Source organism: Pygocentrus nattereri, chromosome 23 (genome assembly GCF_015220715.1).
Source record: "Pygocentrus nattereri isolate fPygNat1 chromosome 23, fPygNat1.pri, whole genome shotgun sequence".
Lineage (NCBI taxonomy): Eukaryota > Metazoa > Chordata > Actinopteri > Characiformes > Serrasalmidae > Pygocentrus > Pygocentrus nattereri.
In genome coordinates this window covers 635,001-653,446 of record NC_051233.1, presented here as the reverse complement: position 1 = coordinate 653,446, position 18,446 = coordinate 635,001, and the positions used below count along the sequence as shown (strand labels likewise).

General features: G+C 45.7%; 1 protein-coding gene across 1 annotated transcript in view; it reads left to right on the top strand.

Annotated features, from left to right (window-relative positions):
- Nucleotides 1-444: 444 nt before the first annotated feature.
- The window catches only part of LOC108414899 (CTD nuclear envelope phosphatase 1A), a 19,822-nt gene continuing 1,820 nt past the window's right edge, over nucleotides 445-18,446 (top strand). Inside the window, exons 1-8 of the mRNA XM_017687819.2 lie at nucleotides 445-1,175; nucleotides 8,325-8,391; nucleotides 8,476-8,594; nucleotides 10,285-10,356; nucleotides 14,271-14,387; nucleotides 15,293-15,404; nucleotides 16,759-16,843; nucleotides 18,285-18,446. The exon at nucleotides 18,285-18,446 is cut by the window's right edge and continues 1,820 nt beyond it. Coding sequence (XP_017543308.1) covers nucleotides 1,071-1,175; nucleotides 8,325-8,391; nucleotides 8,476-8,594; nucleotides 10,285-10,356; nucleotides 14,271-14,387; nucleotides 15,293-15,404; nucleotides 16,759-16,843; nucleotides 18,285-18,345 — 738 coding nt within the window. The 5' untranslated portion in view covers nucleotides 445-1,070 and the 3' untranslated portion in view covers nucleotides 18,346-18,446. The remainder of the gene's footprint in view (nucleotides 1,176-8,324; nucleotides 8,392-8,475; nucleotides 8,595-10,284; nucleotides 10,357-14,270; nucleotides 14,388-15,292; nucleotides 15,405-16,758; nucleotides 16,844-18,284) is intronic.

Genomic DNA, 18,446 nt, shown 5'->3' with positions numbered 1-18,446 from the left:
ACAAGTTAATGTATCGAGGCCGCAAATTAATATACTGAGGCCACATGTTACTATATTAAGGCCACAACTTACTATATTGAGGCCACACATTAATATACTGAGGCCACGAGTTACTATATTCAGGCCATATCATAACACACTGAGGCCAGGAGTTACTAGAGTAAAATTAATATATTCAACCCACAAATTAATATACCTATGCCACAAGTTACTATTTTAAGGCCACAAGTTACTATATCGAGGCCGCAAATTAATATACTGAGGCCACAGCTTATATCGAAGCCATGAGTTACTATAGTGAGGCAACAAATTAATATTGCAACCCGTTGCCTTAATGTGTTAATTTGTGGCCACGCCTTATTAAAAAATACCACATAATGTGATTTAAATAAATTTAAATAAAGGCTCGCGCTCCTCTTTAAAATAAACTCCCCCGCAGTTGCCGCGTCGGCGGCTGCGCGGAAGTGACGGAGCTGGAGTGCCGATGGCGGCCCGCAGTTCTGCCCGGGATTCGCTGCTCTGATGCGGCTCCGCCGCGGTGGACAGGCGCTTCTGCTGCACCTCAACTCCCGGAGGTTTTCACGAACGTCTCACCGGCTCGGACACCGTCCGTTCCCCGCAGCTCTCCTGTCCGGACAGAGTGGCCGAGCGGCGCTAGCGGCTAACGGAGGACCAGCTAAGCTAATTAGCCTAGCTTCACTGGCTCCCCAGTGCTTGTGTTAGCTTAGCTTAGCTTAGCTTTGCACGGCTTGTCCAGCGGCGGCTTGTCCGGCGGCGTCTGCGTGGCTCCGCGTTCAGACCCGCTCCGAGGCTGAAACGCGCGGTTTACAGCCGGTTTTTAACCGAGTTCTGGGTTTTGGCGTTGGAAGCCAGTCACCGCCTCCGGTGGGTCCAGCGCGGAGGCTGCGGGACGCTGAGCCCGGGCTGCTCCGTTAGCCGAGCGGAGAGGAAGCGGTGAGCTGGCCGCTTTAGCGACAGCTGTTTTCCCGTTTTCCACTGAGACTTTAACCGGGGCGGGAGCGGTCCCGGCGCGCTTTCCCCTTGTCCAGAGCAGGTCCTCGGCTGCCAGCATGCTGAAGACACGCCAGTGTCTGCTGGGGATCCGCACTTTCCTCGGAGTGGCGAGCAGAATCTGGGGTTTCATCCTCTACATCCTCAGGAAACATCTCAGAACGGTGAGACCACCAGGCAGACCCTAACACACGGAACACAGCCGAACGGCCTCAGGATCAGGGCTGGAGAGAGTGCAGAGCTTCTTCACTGAATGTGGAGAACGTTATTATAAATGTACTTCAGTACCGGAGGTGAAAGGGCTGTGGGTTATATCATTTAGTTATACATTAAATTCAAATTAAAAGGGGATTTCTCCTTATTTTCTACTTGTTTTCCATAATTAACCGATTCAGATGTAAACAGAGCGGTTTAGTGTGAAACTCTCTGTTCTAGATAAACTGACCGAGTCAGAGACGTTCACAGTGGTGGTGATGGGAACCAGACGTCCCTCTAAAAGCTCCTACAGAAAGTTCCTACATGAACTGGTTCTGAATTCACTGCCTGATGACTGAGACGCTGTTTTATGAGAGTTTAGAGAACTTCAACTCCATTCATGGTGGAGGGGGACATGCAGGGCGCTGTGCGGCAAAATAGTCCCCAAAGAAAACTCATTATTCCAGATTTTCCACTGTTTTCCATCATCAACATTCCATATAAGCTCAGAAGACTCGTGTAGGTTCTCTGGTGGTTCTGGATGGTAAATAAAGTGTCTATATCTGTGTTGTAGTCATGGCGACGCCTGGTTCCCATCACCTCCACTGTAAAGACGCCTGGACCGTTTCACTCCAAACCCTCTGAATCCGCTTCTTCCCAGCAGGATTTAAAGCCATTCTTTTGTAGATTAACTCAAATACAGTTACGCATGGAATACTTTTCAGCCCTTTACACGTGTGACATTTCCAGCAGGAGCTCTGACGGCACCGTTTAAGCGTATCGAGTGCCGGTTCTCCAGTGAGGAGCCCTCGAGACGACTCTGCTGAGTCCTATTTTAAAACTATGTTGATGTAAATCCATACGTTAATGATCTCTAGTAAAGGCCCAATACCGTCTGCAGGATTCCTATAGAGCCTAACACTGGGTGCCAACCTTCACTGCAGGTCTCCACAGGGTACTGTACGCGTAGAGGTGGCCGATATGGCGTAACTTAATCGCGATACGTAAGGAAGCTTTTTTATAATATACAGTAAGTTACGATATTTAATTTTATTCACATCTGATGAGTCAGAACAGACAGTCTGCCATAAAGTCCGTTAAAAATACTATCAAAACTATGAATTCTGTTATTTGCGTTCGTTATAAAGGTGGATGATGTGGCTTATGTATAATATCGTGATATATTTATTTATTTTTAATTTATTTTGTTGGAGCGGAGAAGAAAAGTCATGTTTTAGAGCAACATTTTAAAGAATACTGTCAAAAACTGATTTTTATTTAATATTTGGCTCTAAATCCAGTTAAACGGGACTAATTTGGCTCTTTCTGTAATGAAGCATGCGGTTGGTCGGTGTCTACAAGCACAGCCGGGACGACGTGTTCAGAAAAGTGCGGTATCGTGACAGAAGTGATGATGATGCTGATCTATATTTGTCATATTGCCCAGCCGTAGTTCATCGTTTCACACTGGGCTGCACTAAAATCCGCATTAGGACTGTTTTTAATCTAACATGCAGTTGACCGGCGATCTTAAGTACTGCTTATGTCCACAGTACGCTCAGAAACGCGTGGCGTGGTGTAATTTATCACGACCATGATGATGATGATGATGATGATGTCATCGCTCAGCTCTGTGTTCATATAGATTACTCTAGAGCACAGTGCAGGAACCCTGTACAGAGGAGAACCTGTTGCGGCGGATCAGAGTCGAGCTGTCGTGGGAATCTTTCTCAGTCTTGTATTAAAGCTGTGTTTCAGGACCGGTTCTTGTTCGTAGCTCCATTAAAGTGGCTATTGGAGCAGAATCCTTCGCTCTCTGGGCCAGAAACCGACACCAGAACCCCCCGGCTCAGCCGTCTGCGTGGAGCCGTGCTGCCCGTGTTTGTGTTGCTGGGCTGTTTTAGGGGTCGGTGTTTCTCCTGGACTCTGGACTCCTGTGTGTCTGACTGACCTGAGCACAAACACAGTGTCAGTGTTGTGTTGAAATCGTTACTACAGCTGAGCGTCGCGCGACTGTTTCACACACAGCAGCGCAGACACCGCTGAGGAGAAGCTCGCAGCGTTATATGAACGTTTAAATGTATACACCGCTCTACGTCTGTGTGCAAAATACACTACACTGCCAAAAGTATTCGGCCGTCTGGCTTCACACGCATATGAACCTGAGTGACGTCCCATTCTTAATCCATAGGGTTTAATATGATGTCGGCCCACCCTTTGCAGCTATAACAGCTTCAGCTCTTCTGGGAAGGCTTTCCACAAGGGTTAGGAGTGTTTATGGGAATTTCTGACCGTTCTTCCAGAAGCACATTTGTGAGGTCAGACACTGATGTTGGACGAGAAGGCCTGGCTCACAGTCTCCACTCTAATTCATCCCAAAGGAGTTCTATGGGGTTGAGGTCAGGACTCTGTGCAGGCCAGTCAAGTTCTTCCACACCAAACTGGCTCATCCACGTCTTTATGGACCTGCTTTGTTCACTGGTGGGCAGTCATGTTGGAACAGGAAGGGGCCGTCCCCAAACTGTTCCCACAAAGCTCTCTACGCTGTTCTTGAGCTGATCTGAAGGCCACATGAAGTTTGGAGGTCTGTAGCGATTGACTGAGCTGCTGTTGTTCCCAATCGCTTCCACTTATAATCCCACTGACAGTGGACTGTGGAATATTTAGTAGTGAGGAAATTTCACGACTGGACTTGCTGCACAGGTGGTGTCCGATCACGGTACCACGCTGGAATTCACTGAGCTCCTGAGAGCGACCCATTCTTTCACTAATGTCTGTAGAAGCAGTCTGCAGGCCGAGGGGCTCGGCTTTATACACCTGTGGCCATGGAAGAGACTGGAACACCTGGATTCAGTGATCTGGATAGAAAAGGGTTCTGTATAGCACCAAAAAGGGTGACATTGTAACATCAACAGAACCCTGTAGAACATTTGCCGTCTATCTGAAGAACCCTTTCACAATGCAAAGGGCTCATGGTTCTACGCAGGACCTTTTTTAAGAGCGAGTGTTAAACGTATGCTCTTAGAAAAAAGGGTTCTAGGTAGTACCCAAAAAAAAAAGTTCTTTGGCTTGTAACAATAGTCGAACCCCTTCTGGTGCTGTATAGAACCCTTTAACTATGCAGAGTGTTCTTTGGGTGTTTATGGTTCCACATAAAGATATTCTTCACTGAAGAACCCTTGAAGAGTCGTCTTTTTAAAGAGCGTACTGACGATACTGACTGTTCTAGCTGTGAACCGTGTGGTCGGGCTGTTTGACGGTGATGTGAGCAGCACGTATCTAGAACAGCTGCAGATTTGTGTGCTGGCTGAGGCTGTTGAATGTTGTGAAACAGAGCTGGTAGATTACCCAGTTCAGCCGCTCCGCTCTGATTCACCTTCAGCGGAAACGCTTCTCCTGCTGCCGTTCTACAGCCCGTGGGTTCTGCCTGTGTGTGTGTAGATTGCAGTGTGTGAGGGTCTAGATAAGGGCCGTTCGGGGTCTCTAATGAACGACCTTCAGCTGTTGGTGTGTGTTTATGTAAGCAGCCCTGGTGTGATGGAGGGATTTCTGCTCAGTTCTGGCTGGAACTCCTGTTAAGTCTCATTGTTGCTCAACTCTGTTCTGTTTTCGGTTCTAAACATGAGTTTGCAGTTTTCTCACGTGTTTGTTGCGGATCCTGACGTTTATGTTGGTTTTACTGGCTGATTATTGGTGACTTTGTTTTGGCTGCGCAAGCTTGAATCGTGTTCTCTTGACTGTAAGGTGGTACTGGGGGACTTGGACTTAGATCCGGGGGACATGATGTAAACCAGCCCACCTTAAACTACAACTGTACACCGGTCAGGCATGAGATCCTGACCTCCTCCTTGTTTCTGCACTTCTACGCTCATGAAGTGACCCTTATTAATCTCACAGCCGGAGAATTTCACCTCCACGTTTAACCCGTCCGCGCAGTGAGACGCCCCCCCCACACACACACACACACACACACACACTAGTCGGCAGTGAGCAGCCCTATCCACAGCGCCCGGGGACCTTCCAGCTACAGTACATGACATGACATGACATGGGGTCCTTGAGCACCGAACCCCCAACTGCTCCCCTGGCGCTGCGGGTAGACTGCGTTTTCAGGGGGCGTGGGCCGCGTTTTCAGGGGGCGTAGGCTGCGTTTTCGGGGGGCGTAGACCGTGTTTTCGGGAGCGTAGGCCGCGTTTTCAGGGGGCGTGGGCCGCGTTTTCGGGGGCGTGGGCCGCGTTTTCGGGGGCGTGGGCCGCGTTTTCGGGAGCGTGGGCCGCGTTTTCGGGGGCGTAGACCGCGTTTTCGGGGGTGTAAGTGGTCCAGCCTGATGGTAGACCTACTCTGTCAGCGATTCGTGAGCCTGACGTTGGGATGACTCGAGGCCAGCTGTGCCTTTGCTACTGCGTTTTAGTTCTGAGTCTCCTTGAAGACTCTCCTCTTACTCAGGCGGCCCCTGACAGCTGATTCGGGGGGATATAAATAGTACTGTAGTGTGTGTGTGTGTGTGTGTGTGTGTGTGTGTGTGTGGGGTGGGGGGGTGGTCTTTAACAGTTTTGCTCTGGCCCACCGTACAGCGCTCAGGTGTGAAATTAAATGTGTGGACCGGACTCACGGGTGGGGGGGTGGGGGTGGGGGTGGGGGTGGCTGAGTGTGGGTGTGTCCACCCTCTTTTTAAACAGGTTGCACCTTTAAGACTGATATATGTAAATGAGCTCTGTTCTTATTGGCTGCTGTGTTTTATGCCTTGTTCAGAAAGCAGTCCGAGCTGAAACCCTACCATATAACGTCACTGTGAGGGTGAGTGGGCGGGGCTAAACTGTGGAGGATACACACCGGTCAGGCATCACGTTCTGACCGCCTCCTTGTTTCTGCGCTCACTGTCCGTTTTATCAGCTCCACTTACTGTATTGCTGCACTCTGTAGTTACAGACTCCAGCAGCACTGCTGTGTCTGATCCACTCAGACCAGCACAACACACACTAACACACCACCACTGCAGTCACTGCAGTGCTGAGAATGACCCACCACCCAAACAGTACCTGCTCTGTGAGGGTCCATGGTGGTCCTGACCACTGAAGAACAGGGTAACAGAGTATCAGAGAAGCAGATGGACTACAGTCTGTAACTGTAGAACTACAGAGTGCAGCTATACAGTAAGTGGAGCTGATAAAGTGGACAAAGTGCAGAGAGTGTACAGTAAAGTGTCCAGTGACTGTCTGAAGTGACCGAGTGCACTCGGTACATAAGGGTAATATGAGCCGGGGGGAAGAGGGGGGGTATTGGGAATGTTCCAGACTTCCAGGGATTCTCCGTCTGATCAGTGCGACTCTTAAGGCCGCGGCTCAGCCGAGCCAGTCTGAGGGTTTTAAAGCGAAAGTTCAGACAGTAATTCTGAGACCAGGAACGCACTTCACGAAAGGACCTGAACGCAGCTTTGAGCTACGCAGACGGGGTTTTGCGTGTAGTTGCGTTCAAAGCGTTCCTAACGCAGCGCCAGCGCTGTCTGCATTCTGAGCCTTACAGCAGGGGGCGCTATAACGACAGCCAGGTCGTTATATAATAAAAGTATTGTCGTTTAGTTCAGCTGCTGAGGCTGTTGGAATAATAGTAGATTCTCTTTGATTCGTTCTCTAGCGCCCCCTTCAGTACGGAGTGTTAACTGCCACGGCAACGTAAGCGTGCACAGTGAGTTTGTCCAGAAGGACGGAGCGTTTGCAGCGCGCTGGCCGAGCGTCATTTCAGTTCGCCTCCTTGCGTCGAGTCTGTTTTTGGCCTGAGGGATGCAGCGTGGCGGCGGTGGTGTGATTCATGGCTGGAGCTCAAGGTATATGAGCGGCACAAGATGGTGTATTTAAACACTGTTTACTCCTGCATTTAGAATCCGAGCGGGAAAACGATCGGTCGGATAATAATAAGCCGGAATGACTGATGTTGACCGCGGGTGGTGATCAGTGTCATTATGGGCAGTCGTGGGCTGGAGGTCAGGGAACCAGCCTTGTGACTGGAAGGTCGCCGGTTCGATCCCCAGGGCCGACAGTCCATGACTGAGGTGTCCTTGAGCAAGACGCCTAACCCCCAACTGCTCCCCGGGCGCCGCGGATAGGGCTGCCCACCACTCCGGGCAAGTGTGCTCACTGCCCCCTAGTGTGTGTGTGTGGTGTTGAAATGCGGAGGTGAAATTTCCCCACTGTGGGACTAATATCGTCTTAATCTTAACGTTTCCAGTTTAACCTTATTAGTGTTTTGGAAAATATTATCGTAGTGATTTCCGTTCACTTCCTGATCGTTAAAGAAAATGGATGCAGTGCTTCTGTTTAATGTCGACTTGGCAAGACGACACGTTAACTGGATTTGGAGCGGAACGTCGAGGCGTCAGAAAGCAGCAGCTGCCCCATTTAAGGTGGAACGGAACATTAAAGTAAGGAGAGCGTTTTTGTGCGTCAGATGAATCCGAAGCCTGATTCTTCTCTCTGACTGACTGGCTGTTTCCTGTCGGCGGGAGGAGTTTTCCACCAAGTCGTCTCAGTAGTTTGTTGGTGTGTTGACATTATCAGTCGGCGTTGAAATGCAAGCAGACGGGTTCTGTGCTGTGAATCGGGATGCTCGGCGATGTCTCTGGGACGTTTTTCTTCAGCTGCTGTAATTTGACATTCCATCTAAATGTAATAATTTGACGTATTGATGTGGATTTGTTTGGTTACTTTATTTATTTTTTTCCCATGTTTTACTGTTAAGGCCTTGTTTGTATTTGTGTATCAATAAAGCTGCATTTTAGTAAGGTGGTATAAATAGTTGTTATTATTATTATTGTTATTATTATTATTATTATTATTATTATTATTATTATTATTATTGTAGCATTAATAGTCGCAGGTGGGCGATATGAAGAAATTTTCCGGTACACGATATATCACGATATTTATTTCTTCACACATTTGATCAGTTAGAACAGAGAAAGAACCAGTAGTGCTACATTTTAAAGAATCCTACCCAGAACTGCGAATACACAATATTCAGTATTTCACACACTATTGTGACATCATTATCACGATGACGAGATATATGACGTTTATCACCCAGCCCTGTTAATAATACTCTCGCTCTCTTTCTCTCCACAGATAATCCAGTATCAGACAGTTCGTTATGATCTGTTACCGCTGTCTCCTGCATCTCGAAACAGACTTAGTGAGTTAAACCTTCTCGCACTAGAAATCCAGAAATTTCCTTCACTCAAAGCTGCTGCTGACAGTGTTTGTCCTGTTTGTGTAGATGCAGTAAAGAGGAAGATCCTTGTGTTGGATCTGGACGAAACGCTGATCCACTCTCACCACGATGGAGTGCTGAGGCCTACAGTGAGACCTGGAACACCGCCAGACTTCATATTGAAGGTTCCCACACTAAACCCAGTCGCTCTGACAGACTGTAATACACTACAGGAAGCGTAGGGGGCGATACGGCTTCTACTGTTTCATTTAAAAAGCTCTATAATGTTCAGATGATCCACACAGTCGCTCTGACAGACTGTAATACACTACAGGAAGCGTAGGGGGCGATACGGCTTCTACTGTTTCATTTAAAAAGCTCTATAATGTTCATATGATCCACACAGTCGCTCTGACAGACTGTAATACACTACAGGAAGCGTAGGGGGCGATACGGCTTCTACTGTTTCATTTAAAAAGCTCTATAATGTTCATATGATCCACACAGTCGCTCTGACAGACTGTAATACACTACAGGAAGCGTAGGGGGCGATACGGCTTCTACTGTTTCATTTAAAAAGCTCTATAATGTTCATATGATCCACACAGTCGCTCTGACAGACTGTAATACACTACAGGAAGCGTAGGGGGCGATACGGCTTCTACTGTTTCATTTAAAAAGCTCTATAATGTTCATATGATCCACACAGTCGCTCTGACAGACTGTAATACACTACAGGAAGCGTAGGGGGCGATACGGCTTCTACTGTTTCATTTAAAAAGCTCTATAATGTTCATATGATCCACACAGTCGCTCTGACAGACTGTAATACACTACAGGAAGCGTAGGGGGCGATACGGCTTCTACTGTTTCATTTAAAAAGCTCTATAATGTTCATATGATCCACACAGTCGCTCTGACAGACTGTAATACACTACAGGAAGCGTAGGGGGCGATACGGCTTCTACTGTTTCATTTAAAAAGCTCTATAATGTTCATATGATCCACACAGTCGCTCTGACAGACTGTAATACACTACAGGAAGCGTAGGGGGCGATACGGCTTCTACTGTTTCATTTAAAAAGCTCTATAATGTTCATATGATCCACACAGTCGCTCTGACAGACTGTAATACACTACAGGAAGCGTAGGGGGCGATACGGCTTCTACTGTTTCATTTAAAAAGCTCTATAATGTTCAGATGATCCACACAGTCGCTCTGACAGACTGTAATACACTACAGGAAGCGTAGGGGGCGATACGGCTTCTACTGTTTCATTTAAAAAGCTCTATAATGTTCATATGATCCACACAGTCGCTCTGACAGACTGTAATACACTACAGGAAGCGTAGGGGGCGATACGGCTTCTACTGTTTCATTTAAAAAGCTCTATAATGTTCAGATGATCCACACAGTCGCTCTGACAGACTGTAATACACTACAGGAAGCGTAGGGGGCGATACGGCTTCTACTGTTTCATTTAAAAAGCTCTATAATGTTCATATGATCCACACAGTCGCTCTGACAGACTGTAATACACTACAGGAAGCGTAGGGGGCGATACGGCTTCTACTGTTTCATTTAAAAAGCTCTATAATGTTCATATGATCCACACAGTCGCTCTGACAGACTGTAATACACTACAGGAAGCGTAGGGGGCGATACGGCTTCTACTGTTTCATTTAAAAAGCTCTATAATGTTCATATGATCCACACAGTCGCTCTGACAGACTGTAATACACTACAGGAAGCGTAGGGGGCGATACGGCTTCTACTGTTTCATTTAAAAAGCTCTATAATGTTCATATGATCCACACAGTGTATGAATATTACTGATTTGCCTGTTTTAATGAGTGTATTTTCTCTGTGTTCAGGTGGTAATAGATAAACATCCAGTGAGGTTCTTCGTCCATAAAAGGCCACACGTAGACTTTTTCTTAGAAGTGGTAAGTATTTGGTAAATATGCCGAACTGTGCTGAAGTCTTGGGGTCCAGTTGCGCTGGCGTTGAATGGGTCTTTTTATTTATTTTTTTTGTGAGAGAATTTTCTTTCATTTACACTCAGCTAATTAGACCAGGTAGGCCAGGTAACTGTAAACACTGGACGAGGAGAGGGCAGAGTATTTGTGCTTATTCTAATGTTCGTGCGACTGTAAACGGATAAACGGTCACGTCTTCAGTTTGTTTGTGTACGGTCTGTGATGATAAGCCACTGTCCGTGTTTATTTGCCCATTTGTTTACTGATCCGTGTTTGTGGTGTTTATTCTCTCTGAGTGAGTCGTGTAAACGAAGCGGAGCTTCATCAGAGTTTACGGCGCAGCGTGTCTCTGATACTAACGTTCGTGTGTTTATGAGCTCAGTGTTTAGCGCTGTCTCAGTGGAGACCCAGCGCTTCCGTTTAAATCCACATGGGGGCAGAGTTTTAATTTCATCATTCAGTAAACTTCATGAACCTTCTTAGGAAGCAGGATCTTTCACTCTTCAGTGTAAATGCAGAAGAGATCATAAACTGGACACGTGTGTACGTTATCAGAAATGTAGGGGTAATAATAACAGTAATAAATTACATTTATAACATGCTTTTCTTAAACCCAAAGGGCAGCGAACCAATCATTACACAGTGTAGAGCAAAATATAAAACAAAATATCGTGTTCTTGAAATTTAATCATATGAGATGGAAAAAAAAATGCAGTCAACCGTCCTTAAGAGTCCGTCTTAAAAAATGTCACTTTGACATCTTACACAGAACCACTCGTTTATCAGTGTGTTTATCTTTTATAACCACGATATCAAATTTACATACAACACATACAGCAGTACAACCTTCACCACCACTAATGCTTATGGAGGAAGGAGGAAAAAAAGACAAATTAATAAATAAAACAAATAAAATATGTAACGTAGGACTTTTTTTTTTTTTTTGTTTTTTTTTTAAATAATTTTTTATTTATCGTATTTGGTTTTTTCATAACAAAAACCCATCAAATGAAATCAAATGAAGGGGCGTACGGCATCCAAAGATAAATAAATTAATTTAAATGCAAGTTTAAAAAAAAAGTCACGGTACACATCCTGTAACTACCCAATCACGACAGACGGTGCCGGCTACATGAAGTAGTCAGAGGTCCGTAAGTGGTTCCTGTGTTTTGTGAACGATGTGTTTTAGACGGTAAGGAAGCTGTTCCAGTTGTGAAGTTTCATTCATGGGTCTTTTGAGCAGACGGAGTGTTGGAGGCCTTTGTTGGTTCCAGTTGAGCAGGATGCCCTTCTTCACTATATGTGATATTAAGCCAAATCTCTTGACAGACGTTGGATCCAGTTTCCTGTCCAGATCGGTACCAAATAGGTGCCATATAGGTGTAAAATGTATCGGGATTTCCAGAACCTTAACAGTCAAGTCGTGCATCTCCTTCCAAAAATGTTTTAATGCCCCACCAAACCAAAAAACATGAATAAATGAAGAATTTGTAGTTGTTATTTTATTTCTGAGATAAAGACGTTCTGACTAACAGAGTCCCATTGCTCATCACTGCGAACACGTCCCAAATCTTCCCGCCACACACTCTTCAGTGAGGAGCTGTGGTTGTCTAACGAACTTTCAGTGACGTAGAACTTTCCAAAAGTTCCGGCAAGTCCAGATTGGAGGATAGTGGAGCCAACAAAGATATTCTGCCAAAAGAACCACAGAACCTCTTTCCATCCTGCCAGGCCTGCAAAGTATTGTAAATTACGAGTGTTCTTGACACTGAATGTATGAGGGGTAGGGAGTCCAGAGGGGTAGGAAAGCCGAGTTCTCCCTCAGTATCTGTCCAGCAAGCAGGTCTATGGTTCTGTAACCAGCCAGTCAAACCCTCGCCTGAGCAGCCCAATAGTACATCTGAAAATCCGGGAGTCCCAATCCCCCTTTTGTTTTGGATTTGGTTAAAGTAGGGATCGGTAGGGATTTCTTCCAAATAAAAGAGCTTAGCAATTTATTTATGGATCTAAATAAAAACCTCTTCCAAATAACAAAGCAATGGCTGAAATAACCGAGTCGTGGCAGGACATTCATTTCATCACGTTGATGAGGTGGGGAAGCAGATGCCAGTGTTCAGATTCCTCCTTAGCTCTTTGAAGTGATGGGCTGTAGTTCATACGAGATAAATCTTTAAGTTGAGGGGACACATTCACTCCCAGATACCTACATCCTTCCTGTGCCCAGGCAAAGGGTGACGTACTCTTAAGTTCACTAGTCAGTGGAGAGCTTAATAAACATGCGTGGGATGCGTTAATAAGATCCAGTACTGCTGGGATTGATTGCTCTGGGCTGGTCAAGAACAAAATATCATCATCTGCATGATCTTCTGTTGTCCATCTTTCCAATAGTAATTCCCAAAATTTGTCTACTGGTCCGTCTGGTTGCTGCAAGTGGGTCGACTGCCAAAGTAAATAAATATGGAGATGGTGGGCAGCCTTGACGGCAGCCCCTAGACAAACCGAGCTTTTCCTAACCTAAACCCATCACCAAAATTTCGTTCCTTTAGGATGGAGAAGAAGTTTGACCACTCAACCCTGTCGAGCGCCTTTTCTGCGTCAAGTGATATTAATAACACTGGTTGTGTATGTAGGGTCCAGTAGTCGGTTATATTTAATAATCTCCTGATATTGTCTGAAGCATACCGGGCCTTCACAGAACCCGTCTGATCTGGACCAATAAGCTGGGGAAGTAAATCTTCTAATCAATGGCCAAATAGATTTGATATGATCTTGAAGTCAACTGGGAGTAACGGAATTGATCGAGGCCCACTCGATCATCTTTATCCTCCTTATGTAGTACAGATGTCACAGCTCTCCTCATCGACTCCGGAGGAGTTCCATTCTCGAAAAAGCCCGAAAGCATGGGCATGAAAAGGGGCTCAATTTGGGGCCAGAAGGCCTTACAGAATTCCACAGGATACCTGTCCAATCCTGTCCAAAACACTTCCTCCGCAGTAAATGGAGAAGTCGAACGTTCCTGGTCATCTTCAGAGGTTGAAGTCAGATGTGCGGATATCTGGATCCGGGGATTTCTGATGCTGTGTGTAGGAATCGGGAAATGAGGACTTCAGTGATTGAAGATCATATTTCAGTTGACCTGTTTAGGACCATTCTTAACAGCACCGGGCCGACATTCCAAAGCCTGCCTTTTATTTTTTATTTTTAAGTCGAGCCTGGGCCTCTTCGCTTAGGCTGCTGCCCCCGCGACCCGGACTCGGATAAGCGGTTGAGGATGGGTGGATTTTTAAGTTAATATGGTTAGAAAAGTAATCAAATTTATTTAATGCATTTATTGCAGGTGAAAAACGTGTTTTTATTTTCTTATTTAAATTTAAGAACATTTATTTAGTAGTACTGGAAATAGAATAATGCTAAATTAATATTTTCTGTACTTTTTATAATAAGTTTAATATTAGTAATAACAAGTGGAAGTTGTTTAATAGTAATAGAAGTGCATCCGGTAACGAGAGAATGAATGAATGTATGATTATTGTATTTGTCGTAGCAGTTATGATTAACAAGCACAGATTTCTGTAGTAATATATTGATAACAGCGGTAAGAGAAACGAGTTATTGGAATGTTTAGTAATAACCTCGGGTGTTATTGTTATGAGTAGTAGATGTTTTATTGAAGCTCTGCTAACGGGGTCCTTGTTCCATGCAGCAGTGATTGTGATTGGTCAGATTTCAGCCTGTGGCTGGTCTGGGGGCGGGGCTAATGGTGGTTTTTCTGGTGTGTCTTAATTAATCTGTGGTTGAAATCTGAGCCTCTGCAGCTCTCGGTGCTCTGATCTCCTGTGCAGGTGTGTGTGTGAGCTGACGTCGGTGTGTGTTTCGTGCAGGTGAGTCAGTGGTACGAGCTGGTCGTGTTTACAGCCAGTATGGAAATCTACGGCTCCGCAGTGGCAGATAAACTGGACAACAACCGGGGCATCCTCAAACGCAGATACTACAGACAGGTAACGACACCGCCCCCCAGCTGCTGTGTCTGATCCACTCACACCAGCACAACACACGCTAACACACCACCACCACGTCAGTGTTACTGCAGTGCTGAGAATGACCCACCACCCAAACAGTACCTGCTCTGTGAGGGTCCATGGGGGTCCTGACCACTGAAGGACAGGGTAACAGAGTATCAGAGAAACAGATGGACTACAGTCTGTAACTGTAGAACTACAGAGTGCAGCTATACAGTCAGTGGAGCTGATAAAGTGGACAGTGAGCGCAGAAATAGGGAGGTGGTCGTGATGTCACGCCTTAGTGATGTGTAGTTGTGCACAAAGTACAAGTAATTTAATTTTACTGAAACAAAGTCAGCAAACCCACTTCATGACCAGCAGAGGGAGCTGGTGTGCCTTCAGCGCTGACCTGCAGTATTTGGATGGATTTCTTTAATTCTGCAGGTTTCAGTGTCCGGAAAGGCCGAATCCGGAGCTTTTCAGATATCCAGCCTGTTAACGTTAGCTGGTTGTGTCTGTCTGAGTTGTCCGCACTGCATATTGGGATGCAGTAGTAGTCATGGAGACGGCTCTGCTCACATCCTGGGATTGAACTTCATCTGGGTCTCTTTGGAGGACTGGAGGAAGTAGTGTTGGTCACACGCAGCACAGCCTGCGTCTCTATAACCGTCGTATTTACATGCACTTAATCCGATATCCGATAGAAACTGCATTCCGGATGGTCTTAATCGGACTAGACTGTTCAGATCGAGGTGTTTACACGGACGTATTCTATTCCGATTGAGCTGTTAGTCGGATTACGAACAGGTTATCAGGCTGCATGTAAACGTGGCTGCTGTGAGCTGCTCAGTGATGCATGTGGTGCTGTCTTATTCTGATTTACTGTAACTCTGTGTTTACAGCACTGTACGCTGGATCTGGGCAGCTACATTAAGGACCTTTCGGTAGTGCACAGCGACCTCTCTAGTATAGTCATCCTGGATAACTCGCCTGGAGCCTACCGCAGTCATCCAGGTACTCTGCAGCACACCTGAGCCTTCACACAGACGCTCTGCAGGACGCAAGTAATGGAAGAAGAAGGATCGTTTTTAGTTGGTCCATTAGCCGTAAACAAATTGGACAGCTGTAATTACATGTTTCCACCAGAGGGGGGTGCACATTATGGCAAATTATGTGAACTCTTCCAGAAATAGAGGCTGCAGTTTCCGATGTTTCCTTCAGCTGCTGAGTGTTGAAACTGTGCCTGAGGCCGTCAGTCTCAGAGTCGGTGACCTAGTTAATTCAGAGGAAATTAAAACCTCAAAATAAAGTCAGAATCCCACAGTTTAACTAAACAGGACGTGATACAGTTTCCCTACCAAGCCACTGTTATTCAGCACTTCCTACCACATTAATAACACGGTGGCAGATGGTCGTACATTTCAGTGTAGAGGCAGTGTTAAAGGGCCTATATCCCACACTTTTTGTTAGGAATCTTTTATTTTATATATATATATATATATATATATATATATATATATATATATATATATATATACACACACACACACACCAAAAAGTCATTATTAGTGTTACATGATCATTTTCTGTCTTCTCTTCATCCTTTACAGTTAAACAGGCTGTGCCTTTAAGACAGACATGTGTGATTGAGCTCTGTTCTGATTGGCTTGCCTACATTGTGCCTCACAGTCTGTGCTGAAAGACTCGACATCACTGTAGCGACAGTTGCCGTATATCGACTGTATGGACTGAGTGAACAGTGTATTTTTAAACCATGACAGTTTTTATGTGCAAGCTCTCTTATATTCCATGAGATGGACCCTTTAATAGCTAGAAACACACACCTTGTGCTTCCACTAACTGGCCACTTTATTAGAAACACCCACCTACTGTTAAACCTATCTGCTGGAAAACTGGCCCTTTAATATGAAGCTTGTAGTGATTAGCTGTTAATAACTGAATAAACTCTGTTCTGCAGGATAACTAATAACAGCTGTAAATAATGAAATTGCGGATGATTTATTATTATTGTTGTTGTTATTGTTGTTATTATTATTGTTATTATTATTATTATTATTATTATTATTGTTGTTATTGTTATTTGAGAATGTGCCGTGTAAACATTGTCTGCGCCCACTGTTGGTATATTCAGTGCTAAATGAAACATGAGAAGAAATAACTCCTGACTTGAGGCATTATTATTATTTATATAAAACTAATTAATAAAATAATAATAATAGTAATAATCCAGTACACTTCAGAAATCCTCCAAGAAAATTGTGTGTAATAACTCCAGAAATGCCCCTGTGTCTGCACGGTGTCTGTCTGAAGTCCTGAGTTAATCTGACTGAGTTTGCTCTCTGCACAGATAACGCAATACCTATAAAGTCGTGGTTCAGTGACCCCAGCGACACGGCCCTGCTGAACCTGCTGCCCATGCTGGACGCTCTGAGGTACTGCATCCCAGCATGCACTGGGTCGTTTACACCCATTACTGAGTAATTGTTTTTCAAAGGGATGGAGTTACTAGTGTTTTTAAACATCACAACTGTTTATTAGAAACACCCCCTTTGTGCTTCCACTCACTGGCCACTTTATCAGAAACACCCCCTTTGTGCTTCCACTCACTGGCCACTTTATTAGAAACACCCCCTTTGTGCTTCCACTCACTGGCCACTTTATCAGAAACACCCCCTTTGTGCTTCCACTCACTGGCCACTTTATCAGAAACACCCCCTTTGTGCTTCCACTCACTGGCCACTTTATCAGAAACACCCCCTTTGTGCTTCCACTCACTGGCCACTTTATCAGAAACACCCCCTTTGTGCTTCCACTCACTGGCCACTTTATCAGAAACACCCACCTTGTGCTTCCACTCACTGGCCACTTTATTAGAAACACCCACCTTGTGCTTCCACTCACTGGCCACTTTATTAGAAACACCCACCTTGTGCTTCCACTCACTGGCCACTTTATTAGAAACACCCACCTTGTGCTTCCACTCACTGGCCACTTTATTAGAAACACCCACCTTGTGCTTCCACTCACTGGCCACTTTATTAGAAACACCCACCTTGTGCTTCCACTCACTGGCCACTTTATTAGAAACACCCCCTTTGTGCTTCCCCTCACTGGCCACTTTATTAGAAACACCCACCTTGTGCTTCCACTCACTGGCCACTTTATTAGAAACACCCACCTTGTGCTTCCACTCACTGGCCACTTTATTAGAAACACCCACCTTGTGCTTCCACTCACTGGCCACTTTATTAGAAACACCCACCTTGTGCTTCCCCTCACTGGCCACTTTATTAGAAACACCCCCTTTGTGCTTCCCCTCACTGGCCACTTTATTAGAAACACCCACCTTGTGCTTCCACTCACTGGCCACTTTATTAGAAACGCCCACCTTGTGCTTCCACTCACTGGCCACTTTATTAGAAACGCCCACCTTGTGCTTCCACTCACTGGCCACTTTATTAGAAACGCCCACCTTGTGCTTCCACTCACTGGCCACTTTATTAGAAACACCCACCTTGTGCTTCCACTCACTGGCCACTTTATTAGAAACACCCACCTTGTGCTTCCACTAACTGGCCACTTTATTAGAAACACCCACCTTGTGCTTCCACTCACTGGCCACTTTATCAGAAACACCCCCTTTGTGCTTCCACTAACTGGCCACTTTATTAGAAACACCCACCTTGTGCTTCCACTAACTGGCCACTTTATCAGAAACACCCCCTTTGTGCTTCCACTCACTGGCCACTTTATTAGAAACACCCACCTTGTGCTTCCACTCACTGGCCACTTTATCAGAAACACCCCCTTTGTGCTTCCACTCACTGGCCACTTTATTAGAATAATACTCTCTCTCTTTCCCTCCCTGTGCAGGTTTACCTCGGACGTCCGCTCCGTCCTCAGTAGAAATCTCCACCAGCACCGGCTCTGGTGATTGGTCCAGCCGGTCCAGGACCTGGACCCAGTCCTGGACCCGCCCCCTTTGGTTTTAGCCTCCGCTAACATGCTAGCCGTTAGCCTCTCCACTGCTGGAAC